The sequence below is a fragment of the Manacus candei genome, unplaced genomic scaffold (genome assembly GCF_025592945.1).
Source record: "Manacus candei isolate 608988 ecotype Guabito, Panama unplaced genomic scaffold, ASM2559294v1 h1tg000022l, whole genome shotgun sequence".
In the NCBI taxonomy this organism is placed as follows: domain Eukaryota; kingdom Metazoa; phylum Chordata; class Aves; order Passeriformes; family Pipridae; genus Manacus; species Manacus candei.
The window spans coordinates 2136843-2151790 of record NW_026138070.1 but is presented as its reverse complement, the minus strand read 5'-3'; the positions used below and the strand labels follow the sequence as shown (position 1 = coordinate 2151790).

General features: G+C 57.8%; 2 protein-coding genes across 2 annotated transcripts; both read left to right on the top strand.

The window, feature by feature from the left end:
• Window positions 1-497: 497 nt before the first annotated feature.
• Window positions 498-5792, top strand: LOC127470529 (collagen alpha-1(IV) chain-like). Its single transcript, XM_051786141.1, has 6 exons — window positions 498-582; window positions 1325-1495; window positions 1626-2193; window positions 3734-3793; window positions 4410-4597; window positions 4820-5792. The coding sequence occupies exons 2-6, from the start codon at window positions 1333-1335 to the stop codon at window positions 5374-5376; spliced, it is 1536 nt and encodes a 511-aa protein (XP_051642101.1). The 5' UTR covers window positions 498-582; window positions 1325-1332; the 3' UTR covers window positions 5377-5792.
• A 978-nt stretch (window positions 5793-6770) lies between these two features.
• C1QB (complement C1q B chain) lies at window positions 6771-9010 on the top strand. The gene is made up of 3 exons (XM_051786350.1): window positions 6771-6882; window positions 7556-7715; window positions 8303-9010. The coding sequence occupies exons 2-3, from the start codon at window positions 7556-7558 to the stop codon at window positions 8875-8877; spliced, it is 735 nt and encodes a 244-aa protein (XP_051642310.1). The 5' UTR covers window positions 6771-6882; the 3' UTR covers window positions 8878-9010.
• Window positions 9011-14948: the final 5938 nt, after the last annotated feature.

Below are 14948 nucleotides of genomic sequence, written 5' to 3'. Positions count from 1 at the left end.
CAGGCACTGACATTCCCTGCTCCATCAGGCTGCAGTGCCCAGGTGGGCATCTGGAGGGGTCAGCCCCCAGCAGCCACTATGACAAGGCTGGGTACCAGTGGCAGACACACTCTGCTCATCACCCAGACCAGGAGCCTTCAAAGGTGATCCCTGGGCCCCCTCTGAGCATTCCTTGGCTGGTTGTGACCCCTGGTGCTGTGATCACCTGTCCCCTCCTGCAGGGACAGAGCTGTGCTGTTGCCCTGGGCAGCCTCTGGGCACCCTCCACTGTCATGTTGCTTTGTGCCCAGTGTCCACCAGTCCCTGCTGTGGGAGCTGTGCTGCTGGGCCAGGCTGGGCACCCAGCAGTCCTGCACTCTTGATGACCAAGCTGTTTCCAGCACAGCCAGAGTCAAGCGAGGAAAGGGGAACAAAGTTCTTTCTCGTACAGAGAAAGCGAAACTCGGCACGTCCCTTCCCTGACGGGCAAACCACGGTGCGTGCAAAGACATCCCTACTCCTCTTCCTCCCTGCTCCCAGGGAAGAGCTTCCAGCAAACTGAGCTGCTGCTCACTCTGGTCTGTCTTGACCCCCTGCACAGAGGTAAGTCACCCCAAAGAGCAGGGGACACACTCCTCCTCTGCCACCACTCTCCTGACCTTGCTCCCTGTCCTCATTCTTTCTTCACATTCCCCCTCCACAGGAGTTTAAAGTAGGAAAATGGGAGGAGATGACGCAAGGGTGGGGGGGGAGCTGCAAGAATCTGTCTTTGCTCTGTTTGGTTGTGGACATCACTGGGCTCTGCAGGCTTGTCCTAGGCTGAGTACCTCAGGTTTTGAGATAGGTGTTGTGTGCTCAGGGCGTCTCTCCGTTCTCCCAGCTCTGTGTGTTGGAGATTTGGATCCCGTTTCCCTGTTTTCCCCTCCCTGTCATGTCTCTTTGCATCCTTTCTTCCCATGTGTTCTCTGTCCCATGGAACCACGGCCCTGTACATCACTGCTTCTCCCTCAAAACTGCACTAAACATCCTCTACATGCATCTGAGGAGCCACGACCCATCCCCAGGACACACAGCTGTCCTCTACATCCCAGGTTTTTGCTGTCGTCTACATCTCAGGCTTTCTAATCCCACAGTCCTGCCATGGGCATGTCAGAGATTTTCACTGACTTCTGTTATTTCTGATCACACAAGGAAACACCTCCAAAACCCTTCTAGGAAGCTGTTTCCACCACTGCATGTGGTGTCTGGTGAATTGTATCAAACAAGTGCTGAGAGCAGTTGCATGTCCGTGTCCAGGATCTGTGTGTTTGCCTCCATCCCCAATTCCCCACCCTTTTGCTTGTAGGAGGCAGGATGCAACCCGAATTTTGGCTGGGGATCAGCACCCTGGCAGCAGTGCTGAGCACAGCCCTGCTGGAGAATGGAGTCTGCCGGGCACCAGATGGCAAGGATGGCTTCCCTGGAGTCCCTGGCCGTGATGGGAGGCCAGGGCAGAAGGGTGACATGGGAGAGCCAGGTAAGGGGAAGCCTGAGATGCCCAGTGTGGGGAGCCTGGGAACCTCTTGATAGGAGCATCCCAGGCTGTGGGAGCAGCTTGGGAGATGCTGGATGTGCACCAACTGCTCCTCTTCACCACCTCTCCCCAGGGAAACCAGCGCCAAGGACGGGCATCCAGGGACCCAAAGGGGATGCAGGTGACCCCGGCCCTCCTGGCATTCCAGGGAACCGCGGCCTCCCTGGCCTCCCTGGCGTCACTGGGATGCCAGGGCTGCCAGGGTTCAAGGGGGAGAAGGGGCTACCCGGCAATACCCTGGAGCAGCCACGCCCTGCCTTCTCCGCCTCGCGGAGGTCCCCGCCGTCCATGGGCAGGACGGTGGTGTTCGACAACATCATCACCAACGAGGAGAACTCCTACAGCCCCCAGACGGGGCAGTTCACCTGCCGCATCCCCGGGCTCTACTACTTCGCCTACCAGGTGGTCTCCAGCGGGGACCTGTGCCTGAGCATCACCAAGAACAGGGAGGATGTCGTCAGCTTCTGCGACAACAACAGCGTCGGCATCCTGCAGGTGAACTCGGGCAGCAGCGTCCTCAGCCTGGCCCCGGGCGACCAGGTGTCCGTGACCACCCACCCCGCCCGGGGCAGCTCCATCTACAGCGGCTCCGAGGCTGACAGTGTCTTCAGCGGCTTCATGCTCTTCCCACAGACAGGCTGAGGGGCCCCCAGGGCATCAAGGGATGTCTGCCTGCGTGGGTGATCCCCTGTGGGTGTGGGATGGTTTGGTGCCACAGCACACCGGGATGGCCCCAAACTGAGCGTGCAGATGGGTCCTGTGCTTCCACCAGTGTCACAACTGGCCAGGCCGTGGGTCCCCAGCGCAGCAGTCACCTCTGTGCTGAGCCTGCCCACTCCATCCTGGAGGCAGTGGACTCTCATCCCTTTCTCCTCCTGGGCATTCATACCTCACTCCAGCAGGTCCCAGTTGTCACCGGCTGTGGCTCTTTGCTCCTGGGTGGGAAATCACTGCCTGCCACTGCTTCTGCTACTCTAACCACTGTAAATGCCTTCCTGGCACTGGAACACATTCTCTCACATCCTCCCCATCAGTATAAATAAACCCTTCTTTCACCATAGCTCTTTGAGTTTTCTTTTCTACTCATGCAATCTTCCCCCAACCATGAATATCCTGGATCCCCCCCCAAACTGTCCAGGGAGAGAAGTGATCCCAGCTTGTCCCTGGCACTGCAGAGGGAGAAGGACAGGAGGGAATGGAGTGTCCAGTCAGAGCTGACACTTACAGGGAGGAATGCTGGGATTAGGCTATGTGTGTCCTTCTCTGCTGAGCCCAAGGCAGCTGTCCTGCAAGGGAAAACACAGGCAGCAGGTCATGCACCTCACCAATGTGGCCCCTGTTAGTATCCAAACTCTCCTAGGAAGAGGAAAGGCAGCTGTGGTCCTCTGGCCTTACAGCAAGGAGGGACAGGGATATCAGGGTGACTGATGGGGTTGTGGGGTGTTGGTGGTGGAGTTGTGAGGGCCTTGGGGTGAGATGGGTGGGAGGTACAATAAGCTGGGCACAAATCAGACAGCTGAGAAGCATCAGGAAAGACACATAGGTGCCATACCCTGGGTCTGCTCCTCAGGGGAGCTACTGCACACACACTGGGCACTCAAATGTCTCCGTTCCTGGAGCTGTGAGGAGGAGGCCAGGTCACTGAGTGGAGCAACACCCTGACGAGGCATGCTGGGGCCTCACAAAGCCCAGCACCCAGCAGAACTGGTGGAGCACAGTGGAAGGTGCAGGTCAGGAACTCTCAAGGAGAAACACCCTCCAGTCCCATTTAGGGGTGCAGCATCTTCCATCAGAGCCCGGCAGCGACCTCGCACCAGCCCTTCAGTGGCACAGGCATCTCTAGCCCAACAGAGTTGGCCTGAGGCTCTGCTCTCCACACTGCCCTTTTGCTCAGAAACAAGTGAAGTAAAGGGGAAAGCAGGTGGTTTCGGGGGGGCTTCTGAGGGTGGTGGCACATCTTTTGGCAGAGCTTTGTCCCACGTCTGTCCTTCCAGCCCTTCCTGTTGCAGTGGCACAAGTGCAGGTCTCGCTAGACAGCCAAGAAAGTGCTCACTCAGCAGAAACAACCAGGCAGAAGGATGTGAAACTCTGCTGGGGACAGCTGGGGGTTCTGGGTCCCCAAGGGCCTTTCCCAAATCTGCAGCTTCCTCTGTGAGGGTGACAGGGTCTGTCCCTGTGCAGTGACTGCCACGGCCAGAGGGACCAGCAGCACAGGGTCCTGTCCCCTGCTCCCCACCAGAGGTAAGAGGTGCTGCAGGGTCCCTGTGTCTCGGGTGGGCTGCAGAGGGCCTGGGGGTCCAGCAGTGTGGTCCAGTGCTGTGAGGAGGATGTGGATGTGAGAGGAGGAGGAGGAGGAGGGGAAGGAGACAGGCACTGCTGGGCTGCACACATGTGATGGATGCACCAGCAGATGGAAATAATCAACCCGAGGGACAGAGCCAAGACAGTGAGGCTGCTGCTGGAGGGGGAACGAGATCAGCTGGGTCCAGGGAGCTCCAGCCTTGGTGCAGCACAGCGTGGCAGTCCACAGTGGTGTGTGCATCACCAGGGTCTTGGACACTGGACTGGGAGGACTTGGAGCTGGCTGTGGCTACCACAGACCTCATGGCTTCATCCAGACTGGAAGTCCAACCCAACTTGTGCCATCAGTGACTGCCCTGGGGTTGGTGATGAGCACAAGGCCCATCTCCATGTATCCACCTCCCCACTGCCTGGCAGTTGGTAGGGGTGGGACACTGAGGGCACACTCACGGGACCCAGGAGCTCCTGATGCAGCCAGCCTCCTTTTCTCCATGCCCTGGAAGCCACCCTGCCATGGCCCCTCACTCCAGCATTTCTTTCCCTTCGCATGCTACAGAACCAAAATGGAGCAGAGATTCTGGGAGCAGCTCAGTCTGGCCCTCACCCTCCTCCTCCTGCATGTGGGCTCTGCTGTGAATGGAGATGCCCCTCACAACTGCTATGGAGCTCCAGGCCTGCCAGGAATGCCGGGTATGCCAGGCAAGGACGGCCGGGATGGGCTGAAGGGAGCCAAAGGGGAGCCAGGTGAGTGAGAAATGAGGGAAACCACAGGGCTGTTGCAGTGGGGAGCATTGAGGCCTCCATGGCTGGTCTGCCTTGGTTTGCAGGCTGTGGAGAGCACCCTCTGTGGTCAGGCTGGAAAGAGGCAACAGCACCCTCCTGCCCAAGGGAAGGGGCTGGAGAAGAAGCCTCTCCCCACATCCTGCTATTGACACCGACTCCCTCTCACTCCCCACCACTCCACAGGTATCCCAGCTCCTCCTGCAGTGCAAGGGCCCAAGGGCATGAAAGGGGAACCGGGCAGCCCTGGCTTGCCAGGCAAGAAGGGTCCCAGTGGCCTTCCTGGTCCCGCTGGAGACCCTGGGGTGATAGGCCTGCCTGGAGAGCCAGGAATGCCAGGCAGCTACAAGCAGAAGCACCAGTCAGCATTCTCAGTGACGAGGCAGACCAAGGAGCACCCCTTGAGGAACGTCCCTGTGATTTTCAACCACGTCATCACCAACACCAACCACGACTACAACACCACCACGGGCAAGTTCACCTGCAAACTCCCCGGGCTCTACTACTTCGTCTTCCACACCTCGCAGACAGCCAACCTCTGCACCATCCTGCACAAGAACCAGAGGAGGATGGCCAGCTTCTGTGACCACAAGACCAACACCATGCAGGTCAGCTCGGGGGGGCTCCTGCTCCACCTGGCTGCTGAGGACCAGGTCTGGCTGGGAGTGAACGACTACAACGGCATGGTGGGCATCGCCAACTCTGACAGCATCTTCTCAGGGTTCCTGCTCTTCCCAGACTAGAGGGTCACCAGAGCCCACCCCAGCACCCTGACTGCTTCATCCTGCCCCAAACACACTGCTCACTGCCAGGCTGCTGCTGACACTCCCAGTTTCTCTGCTGAGTGGGAAGCCCCAGCGAGGGCATCACCCCCCAGACACAATCCCTCAGTGTGAGGACTGAGCATTGGCAGCTGCTGAACAGGGGGAACAGGCACATCTGGATGCATCTGCACCCAGAGTGATGGTGCTGAGCCCCCTGTCCCACTGGCACTGCCTTATAACCCCACCCAGTAAACCGATATTACCTCAGGGGTCTCTCTGCCTCTCTCCCCTCCCCACCTTGGTTGCCCCAGGTTCAGCCAGGTGTCCTGGGGCTGCAGCAGCCCCTTTGCCATGACCTGGCTGTGGAAAGTGTCAATAAATCCTTCCCCAGTGCACCTGGTATAGCGTGTTGTGTCCTCCATGACTTACCTTTCTGCAGGTAGAGCCTGATGGATATGGTGACGGATGTGTGTGTGACATCTGGACATCTGTGTGGCATCAGCAAGTCCCTGAGCCCTTGCTGTGCTCAGCATCAGTGACATCACACACCATGCACACCCTGGCTCGGGGTGGGGTGAGGGTACGACCCCTGGCTGCACTGCCTGCAAGAACGGGATGGTTCCTCTGCCCCCACACAGGCCTCACCAAGGGAGGACCAAGACTCCTCCAAGTAGGGCCCCTGCTCCTCCCCTTCCCCATCAAAGTGGAAGCAATCCAGCTGCAGATGGGCACAGACCACGCAGCAAACCCCACTGACACGCCACTGAGGGGGGGATATCCCCGGGGTCCCAGCCCTGCCAGGGACAGAGCTCTGCTTCCCTGACCCAGACCAAAGGAGTTCATGGCTGTGCAGGCTGCAGAGCCCACCAAAACTCAATGGGGACTCCTCCTGGTGGCACACACTGTAGGGTGGAACAGGTCATATCCCAATGTCCTGCGCTTCACCCTGGCAAGGCAGCAGGGGAAAGCAGGCCTGGGAATGCTTTTCCTGCAGGGTAAAATCACTTCCCACACACAACATTTAGGAGAGCCTGGGGCACATATTCAGGATGATGGATGCCAAGGCCCTGCAGCATCCCCTGGGTCTGCCAGAGCCTCCCAGCAGAGCTGAGGGAGGTTGGCTGAGCGCACGCACAACTCTGCGGCACCGGTGGGTTACCCCAAACCTGTCTGGAGCTCAGGTCAGTGTTCTTCTGAGCAGGGGGGGCATCTGAGCAGGATCCAGGGACCCTGCAGGACAGAGCTGTACTCTGGGGGGGCTGTTTGGGGGTGGCTTGTTCTGCTGAGCTGGCAGAGAGCACTCGTGGAGGATGTGAAACTGCCACGGACAAAAGGGCAGGAGCTAAAGATAAAAAAACGGGATGTGCCCCAGATCCTTTCACAATAACTCCTGCAGCCAACTTCTGCTTCTCCTCGCAGGCATTTCCAAGCAGGACGCTGGTGTGTCCCACTCCGCCTCCCCACCCAAGCAACAAGGAGCTCAAGGTAAGAGCAAGGCTGAGCCCCAGGCCCCCACACAGGCAGGAGCATGTGGAACACCTGGTCCCAGGAGGGTGACAGTCACCTGCACCCCTGGCACTTCCCTGTGGCTTGGGGCAGTAGAGAAAAGGGGTGGTGGGGATGCTGGGTGGAGATTTCTGGTGGGACCCCAACCTCTCCTGCTCCACCTGGGAGAAAGGAGAACATGAAAGGGGAGATTGCAAAGTCCCAGAAGGGTGATCAGGGACTGGGTAGTAGTCTGAAAGGTGCCCTGGGTGTGGTCTCCTGCTCTTAGATGCTCTGGTCATGTGATAGACCTGGGCTAGGAGCCTGTGAATTCATCCTGTCACATCCAAATTGGACCTGCCGTGGCTGGGGAATCCAACTCACCAACCTCTTGTCCTGCTAGCACCAGAGTTTCAGTGCTGGGAAAGTCCACCTGAGGCTGGGAATTTAAGATGAGCAGAGACTGACAATCTCTGCCTGGCCCAAAAGGACTGGTCCTTCCCTCCAAGGCCATCAGGACAGCAGATTTGGCTCCATAGTAGGATGTTTTCCCTCCCTGGTGATATTACCCAGATGTGCTTCCAGTCACCATCCTTCAGAGTAGCATAGAGTGCCCTCCCCAACCCTCCCACCACCCAGGCAAGCCCCTCCACACCCTTCTGTGCCTCTGCAGATGTGGATCGTGTGGGTGATGCTGATCTGCCTGGCTGAAGGGCAGCTTGCCAGTGCCACACTCTGCAAGACCTACGGCACCATCCCAGGCATCCCAGGGTCACCAGGACGACCTGGCAGCAATGGCAGAGACGGGGAGGATGGCCCAAAGGGCGAGCAAGGTAAGGAGGAGGCTGCAGGTGGGGAAGACAATAACCTTGGAATGCCAAGAGCAGGAAAAAGCAGAGCCGGGTACGTGGTCCCGGGAAAGCAATCCATTTTCACCAATTCCTTTGAGGTGTTGTCAGGTGAGGGTGATGCTCAGGGACAGAAGGGACTGGACAGACTGGAGCTCACTGAGGAACCTGGGGAGGGAGGGTGAACAACAGCAAGTTTTCAGTGTTTGCAATGCTATTTTTGCATTCTTCAGCCCCTGTGCAGTTTCCACTTTCAGCTTGTCGATATTAAGAGTGTTTCACTGGCAACTACAGACAGGAGCTGTTTCAAAGCTTTAATGTCTTCTTCTACTTTAAGCATTGTTTAGGGGACATCCCACTAGTTTCTTCCTGAACTTGTTTTTGTTCTTTCACAAATTTCTGTAGATTTTCTACATCTTGACAGATTACTGGAGGTGGATTTTCATCCTCTCACACCTGCCAGTTGGGCAGGGGTCTGACCCACATCGCGTGCAGGTTTCCTTCCCCAGACTCCCTCTGCAGACCTGTGGGGCTCAGCTGTGACCACAATGACTCTTCTTCCTGCTTCCTAGGACCTCCTGGTCGGGCGGAGCATGAAGGAGACCTGGGGGAGAAGGGAGACCCGGGAGAGCCGGGGTACCCGGGGAAGGTCGGCCCCAGGGGCCCACCAGGTGCCAGGGGATTACCAGGTCTCATCGGATTACCTGGCCCGCCGGGGGACTCTGGAGACTACCAGGCCACCCTCAAGTCTGCCTTCTCCGCTGCCAGGAGCATCAGCACCTACCCCCGCCGGGAGCAGCCCGTCCGCTTCGACCGCGTCGTCACCAACGAGAGGGGCCACTACGAGAACCGCTACGGCCGCTTCCTCTGCCGCGTCCCCGGCATCTACTACTTCACCTACCACGTCACCTCCAGGGGCAACCTCTGCCTCAGCTTCAAAAAGGGGCGAGGCGGCAGCAGGGGGGAGAAGGTGGTGACCTTCTGTGACTACGTGCACAGCAGCTTCCAGGTCACCACGGGCGGCGTGGTCCTCAAGATGGCAATGAACGAGTCTGTCTGGCTGGAGCCCACGGAGAAGAACTCCCTGGTGGGGATCGAGGGGTCCGACAGCATCTTCTCCGGCTTCCTCATCTTCCCTGAGGCTTAGCCCGCTGGAGGTGTCGCTGCAGCCCCCTCTGCAGGGCTGAGCACTCCCCTGCAAACGACTCTTGGCTCCCAAATCGGTGCCCCAAGTGCATTGTTGCCATTCCCGCCCATTAAATGACAGCTTTTTGCGTTGTTGGTCCCTTTCTGCCTCGGATTTGCCTTTTTTTCCCCCCACATAATGTTCACATACCCAGGGCATTGCTTCCCATCCTCCTGGTGCAGCCCAGGTTTATTAGGATCTCATTACTGCTGAGCAGAGCCAGACAACTCACGCAGTTCCTGCTGCACACCAGGCTGAGGATCACCTTCCAAGACACCCAGAGAGTCCCAGCCTAGGGTTAGGAAAACATGGAGAGGCAGTCTGGCCTCTAGGAGGGGACAGGACACATGACATAACTGGGGCCACTGGGTACTGATGGTAGATGGGAAGATGCTGGAGATGGTGCTGTACTGGAGACCCCTGACAGTGGCAGGATCTGGGAACCCAACTTCTCTTAGACTTTTTTTTTCTGGTGGTGGTGACAAAAATATCCACAGGAATTTGTCAAAGCTTGTGATAATGTGTGTGTCACAAGGGAAGGCAGTTTGATACCACGATGGGAGTGGTGTGGAACACACAGCTGCGCCCACACAGCCCCAAAACCCCAGCAGAGAACCAACACACACATGTCCTGCAGCACAGCCAAGTCCTCCCTGAGATCTCCTCATTAACAGTAGAGCTGATGGACTCAAAGAGATCCAAATGAATTAAAGCTGAGCAACCCAATGACATCCCCGGCACGAGGCAGGGGACAACCCAGTGCTGTACCTGGGTGGTGAGTTGTCTGCAGACCCCAACCCAGCTCACGGTGGACACGGGACATTCAGGAAGTAGAAAAGAGAATTTTTGTGGGAGCGTGGGGCTGGATGGAGAGGATGACGATAAAGGGTCTTAGGGAGGTGGGTGCGATATGGGCTGGATTTGTGGAGCTCTCCGTGCCTGCTTGTACGTCCAGAGGGCCCCCCACAGCCCTGGGATGCTCAGGTGTCCCTCTACCAGCGCAGGACAGTGACTGACGCCGTCGTGACTGGCTTAGAGGCTCCTGCTCGTGGCCGGGGTGATTTGCCGGCAGGTGGCACTGGAGACTGGCTCAGCCCTCACCCAGCAGCAGGACCATGCTCGTCCCGCCGGCTGGGCGGGCACAGCTCCAGGGGCCGGCTCAGCTCTGCCCGTGAGGTCTGGGAGGAGGCAGCGGGCGGGATTAGGGAGTCTCCCCTTTCCAGCCCAGTCTATACCTCCTCCTCCTCCCCACATCGCTGCTTCATCCTTCCTGCAGCAAAATTTGAGGCTGCAGGACACAGCCACCCGTGTCCCCAGACCTCTGCTCCTCTCAGAAGGTCGGGGTAGAGGTGTTGGGTGTCACGACCCGAAGTTCTCTCGGTGCCAGAGCCCTGGTGGCTTTTAAAACGCAGCCACAACACTCAGGGTGTTTCACAGCTGGAGATGCAGCATCCCACCAAAAATCGGGACAGCAGTAATGGTAAGAAGGACAAGAGCAATCCCCAAAACCGAGCTGGGCTACATTGAACACCAGCTCCATCTCCTGCCAGGAGACACTGAAGCAAGGAGCAGTCGATGCACAGTGGATGTACTGCCATTCCAAGAGCCCTAACAGGCTGGAAAATGAGCTGGCAGGAGCCCACTGACATTTAATGCCTTCTTCTGGCATGGGATAACCCCATGTAATAGGACAGGTTGGGCAAGAGGAAGCTTCATCTGGGATGCTGTTGGACACCAAAACTTTGATCCAGGTCTGCTCCCAAACCTCCCCACCTTGCTTTGAGGTCCAGAATTCATTCATAGAACATGGAGCAAATCTGGAACAACAACACAACCATTAACAGGAGAGCTGGAGAGAAACCTGTGCAGGGTCAGGTGTGGTGGGTGATAAGAGCAGATCAGGGCAGTGCAACTGCCTGAGGTCACTGATCCTCAGGAAAGGGACAATTTACATATTTAATTAATTCCTCACACCTTCCCCACGAGCATCTGAGCCCAGCACACTTCGACCTTGCACAGCTGCACTGCAGGAATAGACCTGCAGTGTCTGTCCTCACAGAAACACAGAATTACAGAGTCAACCGTGTTGGAGAAGACCTCTGAGATCATCGAGTCCAACCTTTGACACAACACCACCTTGTCAACTTGACCACGGCACTAAATGCCACATCCAGATTCCTCTTAAACACCTCCAGAAATGGTGACTCCACCCCCTCCCTGGGCAGCCCATTCCAGTGTCCGATCACCCTCTCTGTAAGGAATTTCTTCCTAATGTCCAACCTAAACCTCCCCTAGTGCAGCTCAAGGCTGTGCCCTCTTGTCCTGCTGCTGGTTGCCTGGAAGCAGAGCCCACCCCCACCCAGCTCCCCCCTCCTGTCAGGGACTTGTAGAAAGTGAGAAGGTCTCCCCTGAGCCTCCTCCTCTCCAGGTTGAACCCCCCCCAGCTCCGTTGGCTGCTCCTCCCCGGACTTGTGCTCCACATACACCCGTTCCTGCCCATCCACGTCGCTCTGTGCGTGCTCACACGGTGCACCCTCCCCCCTGTGCCCGCTCCCCCCGCCCCTCAAACGCCCCCTCTGCTCCGTGTGTGCTCTGCAGCTCTGCAGCTCTGCCCTGACACGCCCATTCTGCTCCTCTTCGCTCCCTTCGGGGTTTATTTTCAGGGTGGCCGCGGTGCCTCCCCATGGCCCAGCCACTGCCTGTCACCAGGAGGTGCCGTGACCCTCACCTGTGCACAGGCTGAGGCCACCAGATGCTCAGCAGATGCTGAAGTTGGGGCAGGAGGTATTTCAAGGTGACTTGGGGAGTTTTAGGGTTTGTCAGTGTTTTGCCAAGCAGCTGTGGGGTGCTTTGGTCTGTCGGTGCTGGAGGGGAACAGAGAGGGAAACAGGAGCACAGACGTGGGCAAAGACTGGTAGAGCTGCCAGGGTTTTAAAACAAAATCTTCCTGTTTCCAGGCACAGAGCATAAAGGATCAGCAACAGAGACCAGCAAGAAAACCAGGTGGAGGTTTCTCCTGCATCATCTGTGGGGGCTTGGAAGTTTCCTCTGTGCTAAAGCTCCAGAGGCAGGACTTTGGCAGGATCTGATGCAGTGGAGAATCCATCGTGCCTGTCAATCTTTGTGGAAATGAAGCTGAGCTGGACACATGAAAGCACGACTGTGTTGTTTGTCAGTGAGACTGAGGCAGTGATGTCAGTCCCACAGTCTGGTCTAACACCACCAGTAAATGCTGGGGAGCCTGCAAAGACTGTTTGCACTTGAGCCCATGAGTTCCTAGTACCTGCTGCTCAAGGAAGAGCCCTTCCTAAACCATCCTTGCTTGGCCTTGGTCCTTGCTGGAAGCATCAGCCACAGCCAGGCTGCCCAGCGGGGCCTCCTGGAGCAGTCCCCCATGCAGGCCCCTCCAACCAGCCCTTCTCCCATGCAGCTTGTGACTCTGCTCCCAAATACAGGGAGGTTTTTCCCTTGCCAGCAGCTCCCTCCTGAAAAGCCAGCTCCGAGGCACAGTCTCCTCTCCCCTTGGGCCAGACTGTGTAGTGAAATATAGGGGAGGAGGGATTGTGTTTTTCCTTCCCTCCCATTCTCCAAACCATAATATCAAGCAGGAGCTGTATTGGACTATGGGAAGATCTGTATGGGTTCAGTGCTGTACCAGGATACTGGAATGCTTTTGGTAGAGGCATTACTGGGGCAGGACTGTGCCTGCTGGGATGTTGCAGACAGCAACAGGACACAGCAGCAGCAACTCAGGTTTGGTGGTTACTGGGGTCACACATGGTGGCTTCATTGTCAGCAGGGCAGGAGCTCCCTCCATGGGTCCTCTGGGTGCACTGGTTCCACTGGAGGGTGGTCCCAACCCCAGAGGGACTCTTGTGGAGTTTGATACAGCAGGGACCAGTCTGGGACAGGGAAGAGTGTTCAGACACCAGCTCCTACCTCAAATCTCACCTCAGGGCTGTTGTTTGTTTCCCCCATCCTCACTCAGGCTTGGATTTGAATTTGAATGGGAAGGAGCAATTACTTCTTTTGCCTGGAGCAACACAGCCTGCCTTGTCTCCACTCTGAGCTGTGCAGGGAACTCCTGCTTTTCCTGGCCCCTCTGCAGGGACCGGGAGCTGGGAGCCTCTGCGCTGGACTGGACACCAAGGGGTTAAATCCCAGCCCTGTTTTTTCTGCTCTGCCTCCTTATGAGGAACAGCCTTCGCAGGGCTGCAGAAAGGCTCTTTCTTTCCCCAGCAGATCTCTGGGAATGAAAAGTCTGTGTTCCAGATATTAAATTACTCATAAAATAGTTGGCCTGTCCCCGAGGCGGCTCCGCACCCCCCCAGCCCCCGCCGCCGCTCTGACGGGCTGCTGATGTGCATCTGCATGTCACCTCCTGCTACAAGGTCAATCTCTCCAATTTAAAGCAGCAACGTTCGAAAGCGAACCAGATTTCAGCCGGAATTAGCTTCAAATGGAGCATTCAGGGGACTCGTGCTGGGAGGGGAGCGCAGGAGGGGAAGGACCAGCAGAACCGGCTGTGGGGTGGGGGCGGTCCTGCGGCTGCAAACCCCCGTGGTGGGGCACCCAAGGCACCTCGGGGTCCGTGGAGGGGCCGGGATGCTGCCAGAGCTGCGGGGATGCTGCCGGGGACCCCTAACGCTGCTCAGTGGGGTGGGTGTGGGCGGGGACGGGGGGAAGGGCTCAATCCCTCTCCCCTTCGCAGCTTTGGAAGCCTCGGCAGGAGCCCCTGGGTGTCGGGGAGCTCCCCTCCCCCTCGCACAGCCCCCCTCGCCCCCCTGGACCGGCGCGGCCATCGGTGACCTACAATCGGGCACGGGTGCGAGGCGGGGCGGCGGGGCCGAGGTTTCCATGGGGATGTGCGGGATGGGAAGCCTGGCCTGGTTCAGCTCCAGGCACAGCTCTCCTGGATGTCGGGGCTCGGCTCCTTCCGCTCCGCTTCCCGCTGCCTCCTGCCCTCCTGCGCCCGGCGCGGCGGTGGGAGGGGATGCGGGAGGGGATGCGGGAGGGGATGCGGGAGGGGATGCGGGAGGGGATGCGGGAGGGAGCGGCGGGAGCACGGCTTGGCCCTGCCTGGTCCGCTGCATGTCCTTAACCCCTTGGGGGATGCACCGCAACGAACTCAGCTCAATGGTTAATCCAAACAGCGGTTTGTCCCCCACCCATTGAGGCTGGGTGCCTGCGGGGATGCTCTGCCGTGATGGGGATGCTCTGCTGCGATGCAGGACGAGGTTCTTGGCAAAATCCCAAAAGCAATGCTGGAGATGTTGACAACGCAGGTCTGGGAGAGCCCCACACAGTCCTGCTCTCCTCCCCGGAGGTTTTCTCTGTTCTGCAAGAAAAAGGAAAGGCACACCTTTTTTTTTTTCTTCCACTACTGGCTCCTGGTAGTAACTGAGGCTGGGGACAAATCAGTCACACACACCCCTCCCCAAATGCCTCAGTTCCCCCCCAGGGAGAACAGCCCTGCTCTGCTCTCTATCCTGTTCTACCCTCCTCGTTGGAGGGGTTTCGGCCCTCGATTTGCTGTGACCTCACCCCTGTGAGGCTGAGACAAGCCCCCAGCCCCATCCCGTCACATGTGGACCCATGTGCCTCACACGAGGCTCAGCTCCCGTGAATTATCAAGCAGGGCAGGCACAGGCACCAGCACAAACCACACAAACAGAGCACAACAGTCCTCCAGCACGCAGGGCCAGAGCCATGCCCAGGCTGGGCAGGCAGTACCAGCGGGGAGGAGACCAGGGCTGCTCTCAACAACCTCATGCTGCCCTTAAATCTTGCATTTACACACAGAGGGAAAAAAAAAAAAACTGAAGCAAGGCAGCTTGAAGCCTACAGCACAGCAAGACATGGACATGTGCATAAGGAGGGTCCCTGGGTAACTGCGTGCAGCAGGCACGGACACATACCTGGAATTCCCATCTGGTTTGTGAACAAGGAATATCTGTGAGCCTGCAATCCTGGCTGCCTGGGAAAGAGCAGGGGCTGGAGCTCGGGGATGAGTGCTCCGGTGGCAGCTCCCC

Excerpts from the sequence above, each read along its gene's own strand:
- LOC127470529 (XM_051786141.1), top strand. The coding sequence starts at position 1,333 with ATGCAACCCGAATTTTGGCTGGGGATCAGCACCCTGGCAGCAGTGCTG. Across the intron at positions 2,194-3,733 it reads CTCTTCCCACAGACAGGCTG|TGACTGCCACGGCCAGAGGG; the intron begins AGGGGCCCCCAG and ends GTCCCTGTGCAG. Across the intron at positions 3,794-4,409 it reads TCCCCTGCTCCCCACCAGAG|AACCAAAATGGAGCAGAGAT; the intron begins GTAAGAGGTGCT and ends CGCATGCTACAG.
- C1QB (XM_051786350.1), top strand. The coding sequence starts at position 7,556 with ATGTGGATCGTGTGGGTGATGCTGATCTGCCTGGCTGAAGGGCAGCTT. Across the intron at positions 7,716-8,302 it reads TGGCCCAAAGGGCGAGCAAG|GACCTCCTGGTCGGGCGGAG; the intron begins GTAAGGAGGAGG and ends CCTGCTTCCTAG.